The sequence below is a fragment of the Chaetura pelagica genome, unplaced genomic scaffold (assembly GCF_000747805.2).
Source record: "Chaetura pelagica isolate M959 unplaced genomic scaffold, ChaPel_1.0 scaffold386, whole genome shotgun sequence".
Lineage (NCBI taxonomy): Eukaryota > Metazoa > Chordata > Aves > Apodiformes > Apodidae > Chaetura > Chaetura pelagica.
This window is the reverse complement of record NW_009953703.1, coordinates 2589007-2612733: the sequence shown is the minus strand read 5'-3', so window position 1 is coordinate 2612733 and position 23727 is coordinate 2589007. Positions and strand designations below refer to the sequence as shown.

Sequence of the window (23727 nt, the reverse complement as noted above, 5' to 3'; positions counted from 1 at the left end):
GGCCCGGAGGCACAGAATGGGAGGAGGAGCCTGTTGGGAGCCCCCGCTTCGCCGCCTTTGTCGGCGTGTGCGGGAGGCGCGGGCTGGGGGTAGGGACGCCTCGGGGCTCCCGCCCGGCCCCTCAGCCGCCTTTCCATCGGTAGCTGCGGGCTGAGGGACTTTTCAAGTGGTCCCGGGTACTCGCGGGCTCCTTCTCCTTGAAGTGGGCATCTCCTCCTTACTCCTTTTTAACCCGGTTTTTTATAAAGGGGTTAGATTAAGACTCAAACCGCAACTCCTCGACAGAAATAGTTGAATTAGAACAAAACAAAAGCACTTGACACGGTATTTAAGTGCATATCGCCCATGGAGGAGTTTTCATGCAGTGGCTGAGATGTGGCTGATCTGGTGTAGGAATCTCCACATTGTCTGTGAAACAGATGGGAAAGATAAGTGTTGATATTGGTTAAGTCTGTGTTATTATCAGTTAAGTTCTGAAGTATCACGTCCTTAATTAATTTGGAGCTGAAGACAGTATCTTCGAGCAGTGATGTAGAAAGCACACCACTTTCAGTTGTTGTGAACAGTTTTCTTAATACGTAGCATTTCCTTAATTTAATCTTCCAGATCTCAGCTTACAATAAATACTGCAATTGTGTACATGCACAGGTTTTACATGCATCATTCCTTCACAAAATTCAATCGAAATGTAAGTATTATTTTTATATGTGATAATAATATGCCTGCTTGGCAGTCTGACTGACAAGTGTTACATTCCTGTGCTGGATTGTAAAGTTTGGTTTGCTTATAGGACTTCCATCAGTGGTTAAGAGGCAATAATGATACTTCCTTTCAACATTGAGTTATTTTAACTGGTGGCAATTAGATTTGATCTTCTGCCATCAAAATAAAAAGATAGGCACTATCAGCAAACCCATTTCAGATGTGAGAGGAAAGTATTTAGATGTTTCAAATCTGGCTAGTGCTTATGTGCTGTAGTTGGAAAGGCTGATGTGTAGGAACACACATTTTTCATAATGAAGTCAGTGGCAGTGACAATTAGAATATGGTTATGTGTGTATCCAGATGGATTATGTAGCTGTTCTTAAAAAACAGCATAAATTCATGTAACTAGTTTAGTCTTAAGCAGCTTGATGATAAGTCATATGAGACATGGAAAGTCTTTAAATCTGATGAGAAAATGCTGGCTCTCTTTCTCATGAACAAGTATGCTGAACCTAAATACAGAGTATTTTATAAAGATCTAAGTTCTGTAAAAATACTCTAGTTAAGTGATTTTTCTCATAGGTATGGAACTTGAGGTCCCACCTTGAAAATTTTAAGACTTATGTCCAGTATTGGATGCAGTAGTTAGAAGCACACTAATGTTCTAGGTATTTTTGTGGGTTTTGGTTTGTTTTGTTTTTTTAAAAGTACTTTGCATCAGTATTTTATACCAGTTTTGCAAGAACGGTTAGTAATGGTGGTGGTGTATCTCTGAATGGTGAGGAGTTGTTTTCTCAGATCTTGGCTTTACATGATAAAATATAAAGACTGTGACAGATGTTGTGGTCTAGGCCAGAGCAGACCTTGGTCTACCAAGAGCTAGAATCTTGCAGACCTTGCCCTGTGTGAAGTTTGGGCAGTGCACAGTGGGTTTCAGTCTTAGCCAACTCCTGTCTGGTGCGGATTTGTCTGTCCTTGTCGGCTGAGCAAATGGGTATCTTGTGTGGTGTTTACTTGGCAAGAAAGGCATAATCATATGTAAATACATTTCAGAAGTAGTATCTGGTTATTTTTATATTTTTTTAAATCTGTGGTAAATTCAAACTTGCAGCAGGCTTGTTACCAAACCTGTGGCGTTACAGGTCTTTCTGTAGAAAAAGATGAGTGTTTTTAAGTGCAACTTTAGCTAAGTGTGCATCAGCCTAAAACACTTCAGCTAGAAGAAATAGGGTAGTAGGGGTTTTTTATGTAGTGATAGAGAACTATATATTGAATGGATATACATTTAAATAAAAATGTCCTTTCCTAAAACAGTTTTCTAGTTTTAGAGCAGGAGTAGCACATGTGAGAATCGAGTTCCAGCAGGCTTTGTGGTGGGATATACCCTTTGAAAATGTTGCTCTGATATATCAAGTGAAAGCAGTAAAAGAGCTGTTCCATTTTTCTCTCCTCTGTGGACCTGCCGTGTAGCAGGAACCTGTAGCCAGGGGTAGAAGAGCTGGTGAGGCACTTTCTTGTGACTGTGGATGATTTGTGGACTGGATAAACTAGGCAGAGCTTCTCGGAATGGAGAGGTCATTCTGTGTAGAGCTGCTGTAGCAGGGGTTAGTGTTCTATACATCACCTGCTAGATTACCAGTTTGTACTGTCATCTGGTAATCTAGGATAGACTTAGGTAGCAAGAAGCTTTAGCTGCTGTGTGAAGGTTTTCACTGGACACTGGAAAATGCCAGTCACTTGGGACGGGAAGTACAGCAGTATTTGGATATATAGTGCCCTTGCTATGAAAACTACACCTTAGTTACATTTATTAATCTTAACATTGACAAGGAAGCTGTGTAAGGGCTGAATGCCATGGAAACTACAAGTATTGGGGGGTGGGAGTGTATTGTTATGTTACTTCTCAGGTAGTTGTCTTCAAATAAAAGTTAAAGGCAGGTACACTGCAAGGTAGCAGTTAGTAGTATTGATTACTGCTGAATTACTTTGTGTAGTGAGTGCAAGGCCAGACAGCAACTTTGTGTGTGTGCTCATGGGCAAATGCATGTTCTTATGTATTTTCCTATAGGGTAAAGGGAGTGGTCTCAAAGTGAATGTGAGTCACTTATAAATACTCCAAACCATCTGTCATGTTCTCTTCAGAGAAAGCAAAAGCCGAGGGCTGTAATAAATACTTAATATCAAATCTCCAGAGTACTTGGCAAGTTGAAAAATGTGACAATATTCATCAGCTGCAAGAAGGAGCTAACCCTTAGAAATCAAGTAGTAAGATACTGGTAGTCTTGAAGCTAAGCCCTAGCTACAGTTTTCTGCAGTTTATGGTTTGTGTGTAGTTTATTCATAGCAAGAAGGAATCTGAAGGCTGTCGTTACGAAGTTAGATGGCCAGTAGTCAGAATGCCTTTCAATCTCCAGCTTAAAAAACTACAGCCTTTGTTTTCTTGTTTTATCGGTAGGTTAATGTTTTCAGTCAAGTAATAAACACTTGCATATTTATGATCATGTATAATTGCTGGGTTATACAATTATCTATGTATGTTTACATAAGTCATGTGTACTTAATTGTTAATAAACAGGTCTTCCAGGGAAAGCTCATTTACTGAACAGCTGTTCTCTTAATTCTCTTTTTTTCCCCCCTCAATAAAAGATACTGCTAAGCAATTCTACAGGCTTTCAAGATTTTGAGAATCAACTGTGAATAGGGAACAGAATTCACAACGGTATCTTCTATCTGTAGAGCCACAGGGGTGGCACATAGCATATAATGTCATCTTGGTTCATGTTGCAATTATTACATTTACTGCTCAAGTCACCAAATGCCCCTTTTTTGTGAAGTTACAATGGGCTAGCAAGTCACTGTTTAATTGCTATGGATTATCCAAGAAGTACATACCTTCAGGTGCAAAGAGGAATGTGTTGGGGTTAACCTCTCAAAAGAGGTTAAGACCTTGTTGAGGTAGCTGTGCCCCAGTAATAGGATGGAAACTTGCTTTACCAATTCTGGTAAGGAGAACTGGATGCCCTGGCTATTAGTTTTTTCCTAGCCATTAAAATGACATTTCAGAAACTGCTATGAATCTCCTTAGCAGTAGTACAGATTTGTTTTTATACATTACTGTTGACCAGGGTGTGCTAACTTTGGTTTGCTGAGTATAAAGTTAGTCAGTGTTAATATGGGGGTTGGGGGGAGCTTGCTGGCTTTTTATAGGAAATACTAGCCTGACTGTTAAACTTCAAAATACTTTGAGAATTAAAATTATTTTGGAAATACTATTTCTGTAGTACTGTGTGTTTGATATTACATAGCAAATGCCTCTTTAGAGGCTTATTCTTCAGTGCACTGTGATTTGAGGAACAGAGAAGGGGAAAAATCCTTGGTATGCTGGAAATGAGAGGTAAGGCATACAAATGGTAGCTGTATTTTTAAATATAATGCTTAGAAATGCCATGTGGAATACCAACCAAGCAGTTGAAAATACACTTGATGATGTCAAGGGTTTTTTGTGTGACTTGCAGTGGAACTTAGTAAAGTGCCTAAAGGAGGCTGCAGAAGGATTTTTTTTCCCTGCAATACAAGGTAAGTGAGTTGTGTGGAGGGTATTTTTTGTTTCCCATCCCTCTTTATTCCCTTTCTGTTTCATGCCCTGTCCAAATTGCAGTATTAAACAAGTTGACTTTGCAATTGCACAGAGTTCTTTAAACTTTCACAATGTGGACCAAGCTTTAGTGAGGCTGTTGGGGACACTTCTGGTTTTAATCTTGCCATTTAACAGTATTTGCCAGTTTTATGCAATGTGAGCTCCTGGTTTTAATAAAAAAAAAACCCTTGGAACTGTATTTTTTTTTTTTGAACTTGAAAAACTTCTGTCACTGACTGGAACCACTTAATGTCTTAAGCTCATTTGTAACAAGTCCAAAACCTTTCTAATAGTGTCATTATAAGGGAGAGTTCTCAGGAAACTGCCTGCATGCTGCAGATGTCTTCTGAGATTATTCCAGATGCATTCATTGTAGCAACACTGTGTTTTACAGTATGTCATGTACTTACTAAGTGAAAACGGACTCATACCACCTTTACCAATAAAACCTGCTGTATAATGGTCTTGGACTGTGAATAGGGCTCTCAGGTTTTGGTGTTTATATTTCAGTGCAAAAATGTGATTTAATTTCATAAATCACATGTGGTGTTCTGAAGATACTTCTCAAAATCTTGAAGAATATTTTGGGTGCACAGTAGATAACTTTTAAAAATTATTCTGCTTATTTTATGTCAAATGAAGATGTTTATATATAGGAAGCTTACAGCTTTGTTAAGTCTGTGGATTTAATTTTGTTTTTTTTGTTCTACTTTGGCTTTTCTGCCATTTAGGAGAATTGGAAATAAGTGAAAGCATTTGAGTAACTTTGCCAGTTATACACTTAGCAGGGCATGTTGTCTTCACTGAAGACTATGCTCATGCCAAGTCTGACATTTTATTAGGATGTCTATTTTCCTGAATAAATTCCAAGGGAGACAAAAATACTGACCTACTCTGAACTGGGAAGAAGAATCATACCTCTTGACAAGATAAAGGCCTGAAATTTGACCAGAAGCCAACGCTTTTTGGAAATAGATAATTGGGGTGTTCACAGATCTCTTTTGAACCAGAATTAAATGCCAGTTAAGCAGTTTGGCTTAAATCAGCCTTCAGAACTGTGTTTGAGAGAAAGTCTTGAAGATCAAGAATCGTGTGGAGACTTCTTGGCCAGAACTGTTATGTTCCAGTAAATTAGAAAACACTCAAGTCAACTTGATGAAGTAGGTGCTTTTTTGGAATGAAGTAAAACTTCAGTGCAGTCAGGGGTAAAATAATAGTGAGAATTTGCTAATTACTTGTTTGTGCAGTTTTTGGTGACTTGGTTCAACGAATGTCTCTGAAATGTAATTATTTTCAGCCATGGTAATTGGAGGTTGATTTTTCAGAAAGGTAAATTGAAAATTCCATGTATATGCAACTTCACCCACAAACTGTGTAGGAAAAGATCTTGTGTTAGGATGTATTTGACTTAAATTTGTATGCAAAGGTAGAAAAACCTGTAAGGTCTCAATGCAGGTACTTGGGAGTAAGTGAGTGATGGTTGGTGGGGATGGGAAGGCTGGAGGAAGGGGGGCAGCAGCAGGGAGCAACATTCAGTGCTCACAGTGCGGTTGCTTTTGTTCTTCAGCCCAGCAGTAAGGCACTGCTGCAGGTTACTGAGTAAATATCTGGGTTTGGTGATTTTCTAAATTAAAAAAGGAGGGGAATAGTGTGATCCTGGGGAGATGGAAGGGATCTTCTATTTACGTTCTATTGCTTCTTCCCATCATCCATTCTATTTCTGATTCTACACACTGCATGACTTAACTTTCCTTAGTGACTTCACTGTGCTGAGTCTTAGTTTTTAGTCCATCATGGTTGACCTCATTGTATCCTTCCAGAGTAAAAAAAAAACATTTCTAGTCTCTGATGTCCTCATTAATACTTCCTTGTTTCTGTTTAGTGTCTTGTTGTCAAACTTGTTTCTTCATAACTGTTGATCCTTAAATATTCCCAGTTTCTTCTCTCAGTCATTTGTGTTTCTCTGGCTTCCTGGCCCTGTCTGCTAGTCTGATGTTTCCTAGAAGCTCAGGATTATGTCTGAGAATCCTTCCCCTTAGACTGGCCCTGGTCTAGGAGCCTCAGACTCCTGCCTCAGTTATGCCTGTCCTAAATACCTGAAGCACACTGGGCTTATGTGGATGAAAGAGCTGTAGATGCATTGGTTCTGTCATTACTGGGCTGGAGCACAATTTGTCTGCTCTGTAAAATATGTGGCATGTGTTGGGTTATACATGTGTGTGTGCTGCATCCCAGTGGCATCCTGGGATGTATTAGAAGGGGTATGGTTAGTAGAGAGAGGTGCTTCCCCCCCTTTACCCTTGTTCTAGTGAGGCCACATCTGGAGTAGTGTCCAGTTTTGGGCTCCTCAGTTCACGAAGGACAGGGAAGTGCTTGAGAGAGTCCAGTGCAGAGCCACAGAGTGGAACATGTCCCTTATGAGGAAAGGCTGAGGGAGCCGGGTCTCTTTAGCTTGGAAAAGAGGAGACTTGAGGGGTGACCTCATCAGTGTTTACAAATACGTTAAGGACGAGTGTCAGGAGGATGAAGCCAGGCTCTTCTCAGTGATGTCCAGTGATTGACAAGGGGCAGTGGGTGCAAACTGGAGCATGGGAGTTTCCACGTAAACATGAGGAACAGCTTTTTCAGTGTGGGGGTGACAGAGCACTGGAACAGGCTGCCCAGAGAGGTTATGGAGCCTCCTTCTCTGGAGAGATTAAAAACCCACCTGAACGTGTTCCTGTGTGAGCTACTCTAGGGGATCCTGCTCTGGCAGGGGGTTGGACCAGATCTTTGAGGTCCCTTCTAACCCCTAACATTCTGTGATCCTGTGAAAGTTGTTGATACTCTAGCTTTCTGAAGTCCAGAAGGTTTTTATTTTACACTTAGTGTTTAAAAGTTGATCTCCCAACTTAAGTGAGACACATTTCAAGTAGTGTGTCCCTAGAAAGGAAATTTATTTGAGAGTTTTTATTAAGTACTTCAAGCAGCGTGGGTAGGAACTTCATAAATAACATCAGAAGTCTTAAATTACAATGTTAATATGGCCTTGTTCAGCAACATCTGACTTCAGGTTTTTATTTCATTAATTTGTAAGGTTAAAGTTACAAGCTTCTTAAAAAGAAAGCCGTTCTTTTGTCTCCCTTGTGGAAGAATTTGCTCCCTGTGACTTGTTCGGGGTGGTTTGAGGTTTTTTAGAATACTAGACTTCTTCATGGCACATTTCTATGCATCACAGGGTATCACCTTCCCAAGGTGTCAGTTTTCCTCAAGTCTGCAAACAAAAAGTTTTGCCTAAGATCCAAGTGGACATTTCAAAGTGATTTAAGGAGAGGAAAAGTATTCCCTCAGTTGAAAGCTCCTGAAATGTAATGGGTAGTTACTTAAATGTTGGATTCTAATTAGTTCATTGCAGTTTTTCATATATTATGATTTTTTATACCAAATGTTTTATTTTGGCATAAGAAAGGACTCCTTGCTGACCAGGATTAAAAAAAAAAAAAAAAAAAGGCAAAACCTTCCCCCGACTTCAGGGGGAAGTATGGCTGCTATTCTGTTCATTCAGTCTAGTTCTATTTGGGCATTGAGTGAGAAATTCAATACTTGCACTGCTTGCACCATGCATTAATTAAATACTCAACGAGAACCTATTTCAGTCTTTGAATGAATGCTTCATACTGACTTAATTTTAACCAATTTAATCTGCTTATGTCTACCTGAGAATTTTTACTGTCACTTTAATTCCTGTTTAATATGGGCAACGTCTCTATGCTAAGAGAACTCATTATTCCAAGTCTTTGATGACTAGTCATGTTCTGTGTATAGATACATCAGTCACTCTAGCTGACACCTAGGCATCAAAACTCTACCTCAGAGCTAACTCCTAGGTGGCACTGAACTTCAAATGGGTGCTTTGCTGCCAGCTTAAGACACCTAGAGTTTTATAAAAATTAAATGTAGTTTGTAGTCTTTACTAACATTTGATTTAACTGATGTTTCATTAATCCTTGTGCTTTGTTCTCCAGATACTGCTGAGTATATTGTAAAGTTTCTGAGAGTAAGCTTTTACATATACAACCTATATTTATGTAATAACAAGCTGGTTTTATTGAAGTTCTTTGCAAATTTTCTTACTTTTTAGGAGAGTCAAATGTTAGCAGAACTTGTGGTCAACTGTTTGACTTTTACTGAAAATACAGTGTAATAGATCACTACTGTGCAAGAAATTGGATTAACTTTATCACAAAGTATATTTAACTTGAAACAGCCTGTTCTAGTGTGATTAAATCTTCTGGACTAAATCTATAGTTTTTCTGTTGAACTAGAATTAGTTTGGCCTCAGACATCTTGCACACAAATGTAATTTAGCAGTTATGTTACTCTTCTGTGCTGCTGAGAGGATTTCATCAATTATAAAATAAAACATGACGTGATTATTTTTGTTGCCTTGCATGATTTCATAACTGTCTAAAAACTTTAAAATATACAAAGAAATACAACTTCTGAAACCTTTTCTAATTACCAGTTAAGACTCTCCATAAAAATTAATGTCCTACTTGTAAAACGTTTTAAAATACATATATGTTTTTCTTCTTCAGATAATAGCTCCCACGGCATTGTTTTTGGCTGCAAAAGTAGAAGAACAGCCACGGAAACTTGAACATGTTATTAAAGTAGCACATGCCTGTCTTCATCCTCAGGAGCCACAAATGGATCCAAAGTGTGATGTAGGTGGAAGTGATGGTTTTAAAGATAATCAGATGACACTTTATCTAATAATCTGTTACATTGTCTTGACTTGAGTTATTGCTGTCTGCAAACTAGAAAAAAATTTCGTGTATTTACACCATTTAAGTATCTTGTATTACTCAATGTAACTTATTAAAGACTTCAAGTTTCATAACACAAAAATTTAAGAGATTGCTCCATCTCCAACTTGTATTATTTGTAAGAAATGTATATGTATAGTAGAAGATTAGATTAGACTGTAAGAGGCTTCATGCATGGTTTTGCAAGTCACACAATTTGTGCAGAGAGCAGTTTGGTACAGTGTTCCTCCTTCCCAGCCAGAAGCTCTCTGTGCTCCGTAGTCTGCATCCTGTTTTAAAGGACACAGTATAGTTGTTGGCTTCTGCCTCTGCTGTACACTGGTCCTCCTTTCATTTGCTGAAGTTTGTAGGCGGGTGGGTGTTGGTCTGTTCTCCCAAGTAAATAACAATAGCACCAGAGGAAATAGTGTGAGGTTTTGGCAGGAAAGGTTTAAAGAGGATATTAAGAATTTCTGTACTGAACAAGTGGTCAGGCACTGGAACAGGCTGCCCAGGGAGGTGGATGAATCACCATCCTTAGAGGTATTGGGAAACGTGTAGATGGCATTTTAGGGCATGCTGTAGTGGCTGAGGTTGTAGGGGGGGGTCTTGTGAGTGGTTTTTTGGTGGAGTGTGTGTAATTGGTTGTGTTTGTTCATTTTTTGTGTTGGACTCAGTGATCTCAGAGGTCCTTTACAACCTTGATGATTCAGTGATATGAGGAAGTATGGTGGAAATACACCAGAGTTGTTCAGCTTGAATGTCAGGTTGAGCTAGTTATATCCTGCTGGACCTCAGCTGATGTGCAAAATTACTTTAGCGCCTTTGCTATGTTCCTAGTTCTTGGAATGATACATAGAGGCATGTGTATATATATGCGTGTACATGTGCATATGAGCCCACAATCTTAAGCTATCTTAATGCAGGTCATCCGAGTATCTCCAGCAGTATGTTAAAGTACTTACAAAATGGATAACCTGCCTAGAGATATTTGAGATGGTTTGCACTGGCAAACCTTTGTAGTTCTTACAGCATCCCCCCCTTTCTCCCAAAAATGCTTTGCTGGGATAGCTTATATGAGATCCACATAAGTAAATCTTGGTTAGGCTGGGATATCTGAATTTGAAGGAACACTTACACTGGTAGAAGAAAGTATTACTCCTGTGAAGCATTCTGAGTTGTGAGTTCTAACTGGCTTGGGTAGTGGTCTTAACTTGTGTTGCTAGTACCAGTATTCAATAGGAAGCGTATGATTAAAATTTTTATCTGATGGAAAGCTAGGTCTTGACCTGTTTGCTTATTTGTTTCAGGCATACCTTCAGCAAGCCCAAGAGCTGGTTATACTTGAAACAATAATGCTTCAAACTTTAGGTATGTCTTTCTTAATGCCTCTTGTGCAGCCAACTTCCCATGAAGAAGTAATGGGACCCGAGTAGCTGGATTTTTAGTGTGTTATTGGTACACTAGAATTTTACTGGTTTTGTATACAACTCCTGACCTGTGAATTCAGTTTCAGGTTAGAAGTTGCTCGTGTTCACTTTGGAGGTAAAAATGCCTATCTATGCTTGTGGAATAGATGTTTCTGACAGTTTTATGGAGTAGAAATGTGCACCCTTCCAAACAGATTTTACTCCAAAGTAGTTAACATGTTGATATTTCTCTATAAGCTATGTATGTGTTCCGAAGCAATTGGGAAGAGGTTTACGCCAAGTGCTCTTCCTTATTTTGTCTTTCAATAAAAGAATATCATGTAATTGAGCAGGGTTACTACCTCTGAACATCACAAGTCGTAGTGTTGCCATTTAATGGATTTGGTTGATTCCAAAATCTGACATAGAATGTTCTTATAAGAATATCTTCTGACTATAGAGTAACATAAAAACAGATAATTACAGCTAGCAGGCCTGAGAATCCTGTCTTACTCAGATATTCTTAAATACCATTTTGAGTATATGAATAACAAAAGCTAACAGTAGTTACCTAATTCTTAAAATAGCGTCATAAACAAAGAAAAGTTTCTTAGGTCACTGACCTACAAGTTGAGCTACGTTCAACTTCAAAAATACGGTGACTTTCCAAGCTTGAGGTTATTGAAGGAATGTTTCACCAGAAGATCCTGAAGTGGCTGTACCATCTACCATTCAGAAGTACAGAAGTTAAATAGTGTTACCTGATCTGTAGTGCAAAGGTTTAGCAAGCGTTCTAGGTCTCTGGGGAAAGCTAAGTTGTTTGGATTTTATTTTACAGATGCAAATGTATAATTCTAAAACACATTCTTAACTCTTCAGGTTTTGAGATTACCATTGAACATCCACACACAGATGTTGTGAAATGTACGCAATTAGTGAGAGGTCAGTGACTTTAACCGCTTCTGTAAGTCCTTTTTTACCTTTCTGTAATATTTTAAGGTGATACTGTCTAATATGTTCTTCACTAACTGTATTATCCAAGGAGTTTGTTTAAAGCTAATTACAAAAAGCTTTAGTAACCTTTAGAGTGAAAAAGGGTCCAATTCTCTGTCCGTCATATTCTTTTTTTCTTGCTTATTAGCTTTGATTTGATGTCTGTTCCATGTTTTCTTAAATGACAGAAGCAGTTAGTAATGGCAGACTGAATAGCCAACTACTTAGTATTTTTATGGGTTGATTGTTGTCACTCTGAAGTAGTTTTACCAAGTGAAGTTTAGTCTACATAGATTGATGTCTATTGCTAGCTTTCTGCCTAGTAAATCTTTTTAGGTAATGAACTGAGGGATAGATAAAGTGCATAGCGGGTCTGCTATCACGTGCAAATGTTTCAGAATGTGATTAATTGTTTTTCTGGAGCAGGGTGTACTTATTTTGGATGGCAGCTCAAAACCCCAAACCTTTTGTTAAACAGTCATATCCTCTAACTTGTATGCAGCTCACTAATATGACTCTAGCTAGAAACCTGTTCTTCAATATTTTTATTGAATTTTGGCACACCTTCTTAAATTCTTAGATTTGTTTCCTTTCAAGCTTTAAAAAAGGAAAAAGTCCTCTCCGAAGATGGAGGATGAAGAAAATAGCCATCAGTATTAAAAGCACATAAAATAAGCTTTTCACGTTAATTATGTTCCTTAATTAAAAAGTGTTTGGAAATTATTAGATGGTGTTTGTTAGTCCTAAGTCATTTGTTGCACTGAAAACTGCAAAGTCAAGCACTTTAACATTTTTTTGAGTTTTTTTTCCTCTATAAAATACAGGAAAGCTGCAACTTAATGTTAATTAGTTCTGTTTTGTAGTAATTCTAGAATTAAAGTTGTTCTTTGAAAGAAAAGTGTCTCTCCTTTCTCATTTTAAAGTAGGTTACTGGTGTAGTATCCTCACAGTTTGATTCTGAGTAGGACTAGTGTTGTGTGTAACTCATTGCATATTAAGTGGCTTTATTGCTATTCTTCCTATAAGATAATGATTCTCTTTACTTTCTGCCAAGATTTGATTGTGACTCAGTGCGTAAGTCTGATTGCACCTGAAGTCTCAACAGTCTGTGTCAGCTGCTCTTTAGGGTTTTGCTTTGGATTTTCAGTTGGTCAGTATAAATGTGAGCAGGTACTTCACTATTCTGTGGGGAGTCCCTTCTCTTCTGCTCCATGGTCGGGGCTGTCGGAGGGGTGGTAGGCAATATTGTAGCTGCATCAACACTTCCACATTATCAAGTATATTCGACTTGAGCCTCCAGGATGAAAGGCATACTGCTACACAAACTTTTCTTTTCTCCAGGCAATGGTAGATACCACTCTAAGGCAGTTCAGGTTTTTCCTGTGTGTTTTGTATGCTACTTTTGTGTACTGGAAATGTTCCTACATTGAAGGTTCATGCTACTTTTTAAATTTGACATTTTGAAGCTTAATATTCCACATCAGTACAGTTTAACAAAATACTTAGAATCCAAAATTATACCAAGTCTTGAAATCAGAAGATGCCAGGGAGGACTGAAAATTTGTGTACCTCAACGGCTGGTGCAAAGGGAATGTAATAGGTCTGCTGCTTGTAAACCTGCTCACTGGAGTAGGTGTGCTCCTTAGTCTGTGGATATGCAAATGGAATTGTTGTCAGCATATGCCCCTCCTAAGGGTAGCACAGGCTGTCAGCACAAGGCTCGAGTACCTCCTATTTAAAATGCTTAAAATATTTAAAATAAAATTTGAAAGATAATGCATAATACATTTACTGTAGTAATGCATGAAAGTCAAGCAGTTGTCTTTAGTACTGAGTGAAAAAAGAGATGGACTTTTGAGTAGAGAGATGTATCTGCAAAGATGCAGTGGTATCATTTTAGCTCTCATAACATTTACTGTACAGTTTTTGTTTTAATGTGAATAGGTTAGGTGCAACACTTAGACATAAAGTCCTGAAGCTTTCAAAATACATATAAGACTTGTCATTGTTAAGCCTTAAGTACTTAAGGTAATGACAGAAGTTCAAGAAATGCAAAGTTGCTTCATCCAGTTCTGGTAACATGCCTTCTGGGACAAAAAACACTATTTCAAGAGGCAAAGAGCTTATTAAAGCTGCTATTATTATAAAGATGATGATTATTATTAAGACCTTCAACTGTATTTTTGGGGGTAGAAGGAAAGGAGGCATATGATGTGGTTGACTGTAAGTTTCAAAAGAGAGGGAACAAAGTTAGCTGAGGTATGCAAGTGTATTTCAGGTTTTGGCTTCATCTGTGTGCAGTCAATCGCTATGTGATGAGAAGATAGGTCTTTGTCACTCAAACTTTTGCTGGCTGAACTAAATTAAGTGGCTAAGAGGATGGCTGATTCTCTGTAACACTTTATTGTCTTGCATCCACGGTAATGTGCTTTATGCTGTCACTCTTACCTGTACTAGTATGTAAGCTACCCTCCCTTTAAAAACAAAATGAAAGAAAAAAAAGGAAAATGCATGTTCTATTGATGATGCTCAGAAGATTTGGCCAAGTGCTTTTTCAGAAGACTGTCTAGCCCTGTAGTGGCATACCAGAATCCATTGCTGGAAGCTGAAGAGGAACCAGTAAATGAGAATTGGTGCAGATAAACATAATGGCTTTAACATGTAACTGAAGAACAAGTTGAATTCTTCATCTCTAAGCTTGAAAGGATTTCTGAAAGTAGCATTAGACAACAGAGATAATTGTAGATATAGGGTGACTGGATGGAGACATAATGACTTACGATGTTCAGGCATAAGTTACCTAATCCTTCTGGTTTTCAGAGATTCAGGGGTTCATGAAATGGTTCCATCTCTACAGTTTGATCAGTGTAGTAGACAAGGGAAATGGTGTGGGCTCAGTTGTTTCTCTCTGCACCATTCTTCCTCAGTGTCAAGATACTGAGAAGAGGAGACAGAACCATCATTCCTTAGGATCCCGTGGGTCCTATAAGGAATCTGGAGACAGTGGATCTGTGAAGGCCTGTCAGCAAGCTTCAGTGCCTATTCCAAGGATGCTCCAGTATTGAAGAGAGAAGAGAAGAAAAAAGAACAAAACAGGAAAGTCGGCTCCCCATGTTGAACTACCTTGGTGGCTTGAATGCTAGTTGAATCATCAGCAATGAAACTGCCCTAGTGCTGAGACCATAACTGGTCGTCTTCAGTTCTGGTGCAAAATCAGTCTCTTCCCAGGCTGCTTCTGGTGGAACCTGAAGGGGAGGAATCTGTATCCTCACCTCCATCTTGGGAAGTCTTCAGTCGTTCCTTTTTCTGTGTTGGTACACAACCTTCCTTTGAACCTGAAGATTGGATCTCAAGGATTTCTAGGATTGTTCTCGCTACTCTGCAGGTTATCAGGTATCTTGAACACCTGTGATCCTTACTAATCTTTTGTGGAAATTGTACTGTCAGATTCTTCAAACAGGCCATAGTATCTGTGTGCACAGCTGCCATTGGTTAAATTGGGCTGGTAAAGACAAGGCAGCAGAAGAGGAGATGAATCTGAATTCATCTGCTTTATTCAGAGGGTATTCTGATGAGAAATTTATATCTTAGTATACGAGATGGTGTGAAAATATCTTAAACACCATCTGCATACCAGCACTGCTACAGGCAGGTTTCATATGCTCAGCTTTCACCTCAGGCTTTTGCAGGCCTGTTCCCAATGTTTTAAGTACTTTCAAGAACCTAAAGCCACCAAGACTGCTCAGACCTGGATGTCTACACCATGGCCTCCGCCAGCCCTTTCCCAATAGAGAGGCACCCACCAGCACGCCTCCATTCAGAGCCTGTGGCTCTTTTCCTTTTGTCCAGAAGGACTTCAACAAGCTTTCTCTTCTGATGTTGACTGGCTTGCCTGCAGTCTCCTCTTTCTGGGGAATGCTTACATATGTTCTTGGGGTCCTAGGCATAGCTAGCTCCCACCCTTTTAAGGGTGACTTGGCAGTCACGTTTTCATTATTATCTCAAGATCCAAGATAACCTAGTGTTGAAGAAAGGACTCTGATACCTTGGAATTGCACCAGTTAAATTGTGTGGCTGTGCCCAGTAAAAAGCTTTTTGGTTTCCACTTGGGAATTTCTTGGAGACAGTAGCCTTTTGGAAAGTGTATTGGACAGTAAATCCTGTTTCAAAGTTTTATTACTACTTCAGTGAATCCCCTGCCTTATAGTTGGTTCTGCAGCAATGAGGAAGGGTGGATGTTTTAAAATATTGCTGAATTATAAAATCTAAAACTGATCATGAATGGCTGGTGCCATAGTCATAGGTCCTGTAAGTCATGAGTTACAACAGAGAAAGTCTACTGGCTTGTGCATTTGGAGATGCACTTTCCACTACTACAAAGGGAGTACCAAACTGAAATATAGGAACCAAAAATCATTAGCTTTAATTTTAGTGATGGATTCTACTAAACCAAAGTTGTCCTAAATCTTAGAGTTTGGGCTGAGTGTTTTCACTTGTGCCTTGGGTTACCACAGGCTTCAGTTGTGTGCTGAAATTTCTTGCTGGTTCTGGCAATGATGAGTGTTTAGGTGTAAATGAGTTGAAACAGTGCCATACTGCTTGTAGTATAGGTAAGGTATTTAAGCACATTAATTTTTGATTGAGGCTAAAATGTGTGTTTCAAGATGTGATTCTTTTCTTCCAGGTATGTGTTTTGATTTACTCAACTTTCAAGCTGATGTTAAATAGAAGTTTTCTGGCATCTGCTTTTCTTCCTTGCTCAAAAGGGACATTTCAGTGAGAGTAGAGATGCTTCTTGGTCCCGTCCCTTAATTCAAACTTATTGTAACTTTACAGGGTATAGAAATCATTGAAGATACTTTAAACATTATTTTGATTAAAAATGAAGAACAAGACATCGGTTTCAGTCTTACTCAACCATTCTGTATTTTCTTTTGTTAGGATAGTCTCATTTCACATTTTTGGTAATAATGCCTTACATTTTTTTGATGGGAGGGAGAGGAAAAGGTTGAGCTCCATGGTTATCTGGCACACAATTGTTATTATAGTTTGCAGAGTAAATATTACAGTATATCACTGTCACACTGTCAGTTCACCTTTTGATTATTATGGATTAGAATAATTTGTGTGGAGAAACAGATCCTGTTACCTTGCTGCTTCCACATTCTTAGATTGTGGCACTGCCCAGCTGTGTAGCATAAAGACACAACTGATTTATACTCCCTGGCAATCATTAGAAGCCAAGTTAAATACTGATGTTTTTAAGATGGTTTTTAAAAATCTAAACTTTTAAAGCCATTGCAGTCTTGAGCAAACTTTAAGGAAATATTATTCAAATAAAAGTTTAACAATATTCCCTTTGACATAAAATTAAACAACACAGTTTCTGCAGGTAGACTCGTTTCAAGTGATAGTGTCAAAGTAAGAATTCGACGAAGGCAGCATTCAGTCTCCAGTTAAAACCATTGTGCCCAGCTATTCCATTATGTGCATGTTACAGTAAGTTCTCTTACTCGAGTGAGGAGTGTTGGGGTTTCCGTGGTTGGGGTCAGTGCTAGGTGGCTGTAACAGCCCAAGTCATGAACTTCTCATTTCTGGCACGTTGCAGTCTTGTGTGGGGATTTTTCCCTGACTAGCTAAAATGAAGTCCCTTGTTCTCTGCTGGAGCTTTGCTGTAGGTTTAATAAATGTTATGAGTATGGTGCTCTTGATTAGAGGGAGCAGAAAACTCATTTAGTGGGAGCTTGGTGTATTGTAGGGCTTTGGGAGAGAGATGTGGCCGGTTTTGAGGGGTGGGAGGGATGTTCTCCATCTGTCCTGCTGTGTTCCTCTCCAAGAGCAGAACTTGCAATGTGCTATGAAGTGGCTTTTATGGACCGCCCTACTGCAGTCCGAGGCTGAGCTAGGGACTATCTCTAACTGAGGGAGGAGAAGCAGGCAGTCCTAGAGGAGCGTGTGCTCATGTGGGGTGTTTGTGGGGTCTATAAGCAAAGGGAAACTGTCCTGGGGGTTGTACAGCAGGAGGGCAGTGAGTGGAATGACTGGTCCATCTCCACTTACTGAAAGTAATAGGCTTTTCTGTATCTTGGAAAAAATTCTTTTAAAGGCCTGGCTAGCTAAATGCAGGTCACTTCTGTGAAAATACCAAATGGTGCTTTTTGGATGGTAAAATGGCTTTAATTTTTGGGGTTGAACCTGGCAAGTTTGTGCAGAGACTTAACTTCTCCATTTTTCTTCTCTTACAGCAAGCAAGGATTTGGCACAGACATCCTATTTCATGGCTACCAACAGGTTGTTATCCTGAACCTCTTTGTTGCACTGTTGTAGCACACTATAGCTTCCTTTACTGCAGGGCCCCCAATATGTGTCTTACCCTTGTTGCAGCAGGAGACTGGGCCATCTCCAGTGGTGGTACCTTCCTGTCTGCAGTGCGGTGTATTGTACAAGGGCCTGATGGCACAAAGGGGTTAAATGCACAATGAGAAGTGTAGTGGTGCTTTCTGATGACATTTTCTCGATTGTGAGTGCATAAGTCTAAAATTGGTAGCCTGAATAGCAGCTAAAGATTACAAAGAGCTAAACTTAACCTAGAAATCCGAGCATCTTGGTAAGTACAAAACTATTTTTAGTTTACACTTGTAGTTAATGGCAGTTTTCTCTTTAGTTTAAATATACTGATCCAATCTTAACTTATAAAATTGTAGCGGGCCTAAGATCTTTTTAACTAGCTGAATTTTCTTTTCAGATAGACTAGTAGTAGTCCAATGTTCTTCCTTTCAGAAACAGCACTTTAATCTTAATATATCATTTTAAACCTTAAGTACTTCTATAAATTTCAAGTTACAGGATCCCAAATGGGGATTGTGTATCCACAGCCTCTGTAGAATGGTGGGATTTGAGAGCAGACTTGAGTCTTAATTTCTCAATTACTTCAGTTTACTTCTTGCAAAACAACTTTGAGCTTTATTGAAGAGAATTATCTTATATGTAATTTTAAAGCAATATCTGCTGGTTATTAGAGCTCTTCCAAATAAATAATTCTTGGTTGTTCCTTGATGGGCAAGGTTGTGTATTTGAAACAGCTGTTAAGAAAAGCTGTGATAAAGCAGTGAAACTGAACCATTAACTTTGTGCTGCTGCCAGCTGGAAGCTGAAAGCAAGTTCACAAGTTTCACAAATCCAGGCCAAATGAAAGCTAAGCCCACAGGAAATGCATTTGGCCACTGTGGAATTATTGGGTACCTGCTTCTAACTGTCTCCTTTAGAAGTGTCATAATCAGCTGTATGATTTTTACTGTAACATTATAACTGACCATATATTATACCTTCTCTTTAGTACTTAAGTACAGTAGAGTAACTGGTAAATTTGTTTTCTGTTCATTGCACTTTTTATAGCAAAAGAAAATTAAGCTTTTCTACCAGACAAATGCCTTGGCCTTTGTTTTCTTAAGGCAGTAACATATCTTACAAACTTAATTTAAAAAAATGTTCCATGATCTAATGTTTAATTGCTGTTGCTTGGCAGGTTATCTTATTCTGTATGTTAATGGTTGATTTGTTTGGGTTTTCTGTTTTACATGTTTGATTTCCTTTGGTGTTCCCCATTATGGAATCTGTGCAACAGTCTTCACCTTACAACGTTCTGTCTTCAGTACAAGCCTACAGTGATAGCATGTGTGTGCATTCACCTGGCCTGCAAGTGGTCCAACTGGGAGATTCCAGTATCAACTGATGGAAAACACTGGTGGGAATATGTAGATCCTTCAGTTACTCTAGAATTACTAGATGGTGAGTAACACTGCCTTTTCATATATTGACTATTGAAGGGTTTATTAATGTAAAAACAGGAGCATAGTATAATAAAAGCAGAACTTTAAGATGTAATTTAAAGTCTCACCACCTTCATGTACTGGATCCTTGGATGAGAGGAAGGCACAGGAGAGGGGAGACCTTCAGAAGACAAACTTGGGTTTTGAGACATGTGTCATTTTGTGGGCTGGGGCATCCACTGACTTTTTGTAGGTGCAGGGTAGAATCTTGCTTTTAAGTGCTGTCCAGAACCAGGAAAGAGATGAACATCTACCAGTGCAAATCTGTACAGTCCTGATCATTTTATGTACATCACTGGTCAAAGTTCATGGCTTCACTGTCACCTAAACAACTGTTCTCAAGGCTATACACACACTTGCCAGGTTTATGAAGGTAGTTCTATGTCAGCAATTGAGTATAGCTTATGATAACGTCAAACTCTGGCAAAATATTTTTTTCTGATTAAATGGTTTATTTCCAGAAGAAAGCATATCCCTAGAGGACCATATACTTGAAAGTTTACTATCTTTTGAAATAGTACTTACTACAGTGGAGTCTGAATTTAGGGCCTACAGACACTACAGCAGGGGAAGTGGCAGCTTCTGGGCCTCTTAGATCTATGTGTTGGACTTGGCTGTAAGTTCTAGAGTGGAACATTTATTTCACAGTAGTGCCGGAGACCTCCAGGCTTGGGATGGCCCAGCAGAGCTCCCCATGGCCTGCTTTTTTGCCCTCTGCTGAGCTTTTATTGCCTAATGGCAATGTTTATTTGTTGTTTTGAAAGTGAAAACTTGAGTCGATGTCATGTGAAGCACAGAACCAGATTGAGCTTGAAACGGCAAGTTCAAATGTGTCTGTCTTAGTAGACTTCTTCAAGTCCTATCTTTAGTTTCAGATGTCCCTCTGCCTTCCTTCTGGTCTGGCTGTTGGTTTTGTGTGTTTGGTGAGCAAGTGTCATTTTTATTTTTAAAATCCCACGAGATGTGTGCTACAAGCTTACAGAGAACACCACTTGATTCTTCAAGTATTTATGGAGCTGGCGTGTGTAATAGACTCGGGCAGACCAAAGTGCTGAGACAGTTTTGCACTTGGGAGCAGCTTGGTTTATAACTTGCTTGTTGGAGTTCTGGAGGAGCCAGTTCTTCCAGACGGGCAAGCGATCTATGTTTGCGTTCAAGTTCTGACTGTACCTAATTATTTTTAGCTTGTAAGTAAAATTAAATTTTGCTGGAAAGTATATTTGTTTGCAGCTGACAAGCATAGAGACCATAGAGGTTTCCTTGTGGACATGTGAAAGGCAAAGATCTTCAGTTTTTAACACACCCAACTACTTTGCCTTGAACTCAAATTAATCAAAAACTGTTGTTTAAAACAGGGTGCTTCAAAGGGTCTGATGGCCTGTATTTTGTTCAGAGCTGTTGTTGGTTGTTCCTGGACTTTGGTGGAATGACTGAAACTGTGACTTAGGAATTTGTATTTTAAAGGAAACTTAAACTTCATCCAGGAAATGTCCAAGCTTAGTGGCAAGTACCTAATTTTAGGAGCTATTGTTTGATTGTTTGTACAGATCTTTCTAGAAATTTTTGGTGCAACATATCCAGGTTCTGCAAGAGTAAAAATAAAATCTTGAATTCAGACTTTTTTTTTTTTTAGGATGCATGTAGGGGCTAGAAGTCTGTCACACTGAAATAATGTGGCTTTTTTTGTTCAACACTTGTCTAACAAAATTCTTCGTTAAATACCAATTCAAATCATGCGCAGCCTGTAGTAACTACTGCAAAAGCTGTTAGTCTAGAAAAATGCTTGAAGTTTAACGTGCTTATTACAGAATCAGATGTAAGAAATGGCTTTGGTTTTTTTCCTACCCAGAGCTAACTCATGAGTTTCTGCAGATACTGGAGAAAACGCCTAGCAGGCTCAAGAGAATTAGAAATTGGCGGGTAAGAAATTTTCCTATAACAGTGTCTAGCAAAAAGAGACAAACTTCTAGAATTATGAACCAAGGGAAGAGGTTTTAGTTGTATCTGATTTGCTCTTTATTCCTGCAGCTGGGCTGGGAGGGGGTGAAACCTTGAGTCAGCTCTTATCCTCACCTTTGAGATCAATTAGAAGATACTGTACAAGTGTCCAAAGCTGTGTATTTTCTCACATCTTTCCTTTTTTATTTAGGCTAATCAGGCTGCTAGGAAACCTAAAGGTGATGGAGTGTCCGAGAACTCACTTCTTGGTTCGTCTTTGGTCCAGAATTCCATTTTGGTGGATACAGTTACTGGTGTAGCTGCAAACACAAGTTTCCAAAAACCATCAACATCATTTCCTGGACCGGTACCTCTGACCTCAGGAAGTATTTCTGTTCCAGACAGTCATGCACCTGAAAATTTGGCAATACTAGCTACAGGAATGCCGAGGGAGGGCAACACGTTAAAACACTTCATAAGGCTGGAACTGCAATGCCTTTCTTCACAGAAAAATGAGACAACATGCCTAAACAAAGGAAGCCCATGGGTGTTGTTGGTGCTCTTCCCATCTCAAATTGCCCCTTCTCCAAGTTCTCAAAAAGGCAATTGGGTCTAGTGGGTGAGTCCCAAGAGACCTAGGCATCACACCAGAAATGGCCTCAGCATCAAGAACAAACAAGGACAGAACAAATATACTCTCAAAAACAGGAGACGTTGCCTGCTAGTCAGTACAGTATGAACTTCCAACCAGGGACGTCTGTGCAGTTGCACTCTGGGGTACATCACAGACCTGACAAACTTGCTGAGCATTCTACTGTCAAACAAGAATATTCTCATAAGTCAGGAAACAAACACCATGGACAAGTTGCTGCTCCTGTAATTATTCCTCAGAAAATGTCTTTGGATAAATACAGAGAGAAGCGCAAACTAGAAACCCTTGAACTGGATGTCAGAGAACACTACGTAGCAACCCCAGGGGAACAGCAGCATAAAAAACACCTGCAGCCACAGGCAGGCAGCAGTTCTTCTGTTACATCTCCTATTAAAATGAAAATTCCTATTGCAAACGCAGAGAAGCCTGAAAAACACTTGTCTGATAAGAAAGAAAAGGGTGGCTCACTCAAACTCCGTATCCCAATCCCACCCACAGAAAAGGGTGCCAGTAAGGAGGAGCTGAAAATGAAAATTAAGGTCTCTTCCTCAGAAAGGCACAGCTCATCGGATGAGGGTAGCGGGAAAAGTAAACACTCAAGTCCCCACGTTAGCAAAGAGCATAAGGAAAAACACAAAGAACACTCTTTAAATCGCCACCACAACATTGGCCATAAGCACTCCCACCCGCACGGTGGCGGTGGCAGTGGTGGCAGCGGTAAGCATAGCACTGATGGAGTCACCCCAACTGTTTTGAGGAGTCCCGTTGGCCTGAGTAGTGATGCCAATTCCTCTAGTTCCAGCTCTTCAAGGAAGAAGTTGCACAGCAATGATGCTTCTCACAACCACCACTCCAAAATGAGCAAAAGTTCCAAAAGTTCAGGTAGTTCATCTAGTTCTTCCTCTGTTAAGCAGTATGTATCCTCTCACAACTCTGTTTTTAACCTTCCCTTACCCCCTCCTCCCCCTGTCACATACCAGGTGGGCTACGGACATCTCAGCACCCTCGTGAAACTGGACAAGAAACCAGTGGAGAACGGTCCTGATGCCCATCACCAGTACAGTACAAACAGCCAGCATATGGACTACAAAGATACATTCGACATGCTGGATTCGCTGTTAAGTGCCCAAGGAATGAACATGTAGTCAATTCTTAGGTTGTTTTTCTTTATGTTTTTGTTTGTTGTTTTTTTTTAATTTAAGAATTGTTAGAATGGAAAACTTCCTAATATAGTAGTAGCAACACCAGCTGTTGCTGCCGTGGTTTCAGTATATGTAAGTGCTGCTTTATCCTTCACTCTGAAAAGAAGAGGTATAGTAAACAAATCTTTGTCTCCACAGATGATAGTGTTATAAATAATGTAATAGCATGGAAGGTTCAAAAATCTCAGTATTTCTACAGCTGCAGCTACAAACAGTAGGATGAGCGTCTGCTTTTAGGTGTATAGAATGCCTCCAGCATTGATTATTTATAATTTTGAATACTGCAGCCACAACTTTTTGTTGCCTAGTTTTTTGAATGAGTGTAATTGTTTTCTTGTGTATTTATACTGTATGTATGATTTGCATGTTTCAAAGATAAAGGGATTAAAAACAGTATGCTGACAACTGTTTACAAGAAAGTGGAGAAAAATGTACATACATTTTTGTATGTTTAGATATACCATAAATACTCAGGATCGGAGCTGCTTGTAAGTATAACAGAATACACATAACTTTATTTTAATCTTGCCAGAGTCCATCAGTTATCCAAACAAAGATGGCACTTTGTCTTGTTT

The 23727-nt window shown here is 39.3% G+C and overlaps 1 protein-coding gene across 1 annotated transcript; it reads left to right on the top strand.

Annotated features, from left to right (window-relative positions):
- Positions 1-613: 613 nt before the first annotated feature.
- CCNT2 (cyclin T2) lies at positions 614-23095 on the top strand. Its single transcript, XM_010000379.1, has 9 exons — positions 614-688; positions 8920-9048; positions 10440-10500; positions 11418-11480; positions 17777-17822; positions 19156-19319; positions 21210-21280; positions 21510-21763; positions 21937-23095. Exons 1-9 carry the CDS (start codon positions 641-643, stop codon positions 23093-23095), a joined length of 1995 nt encoding a protein of 664 aa, XP_009998681.1. The 5' UTR covers positions 614-640.
- The last annotated feature ends 632 nt before the right edge of the window (positions 23096-23727 follow it).

Coding starts and splice junctions, on each gene's coding strand:
- CCNT2 (XM_010000379.1), top strand. CDS start 641: ATGCACAGGTTTTACATGCATCATTCCTTCACAAAATTCAATCGAAAT. Junction 10,501..11,417: donor AATAATGCTTCAAACTTTAG/GTATGTCTTTCT, acceptor TTAACTCTTCAG/GTTTTGAGATTACCATTGAA. Junction 11,481..17,776: donor ATGTACGCAATTAGTGAGAG/GTCAGTGACTTT, acceptor CTTCTCTTACAG/CAAGCAAGGATTTGGCACAG.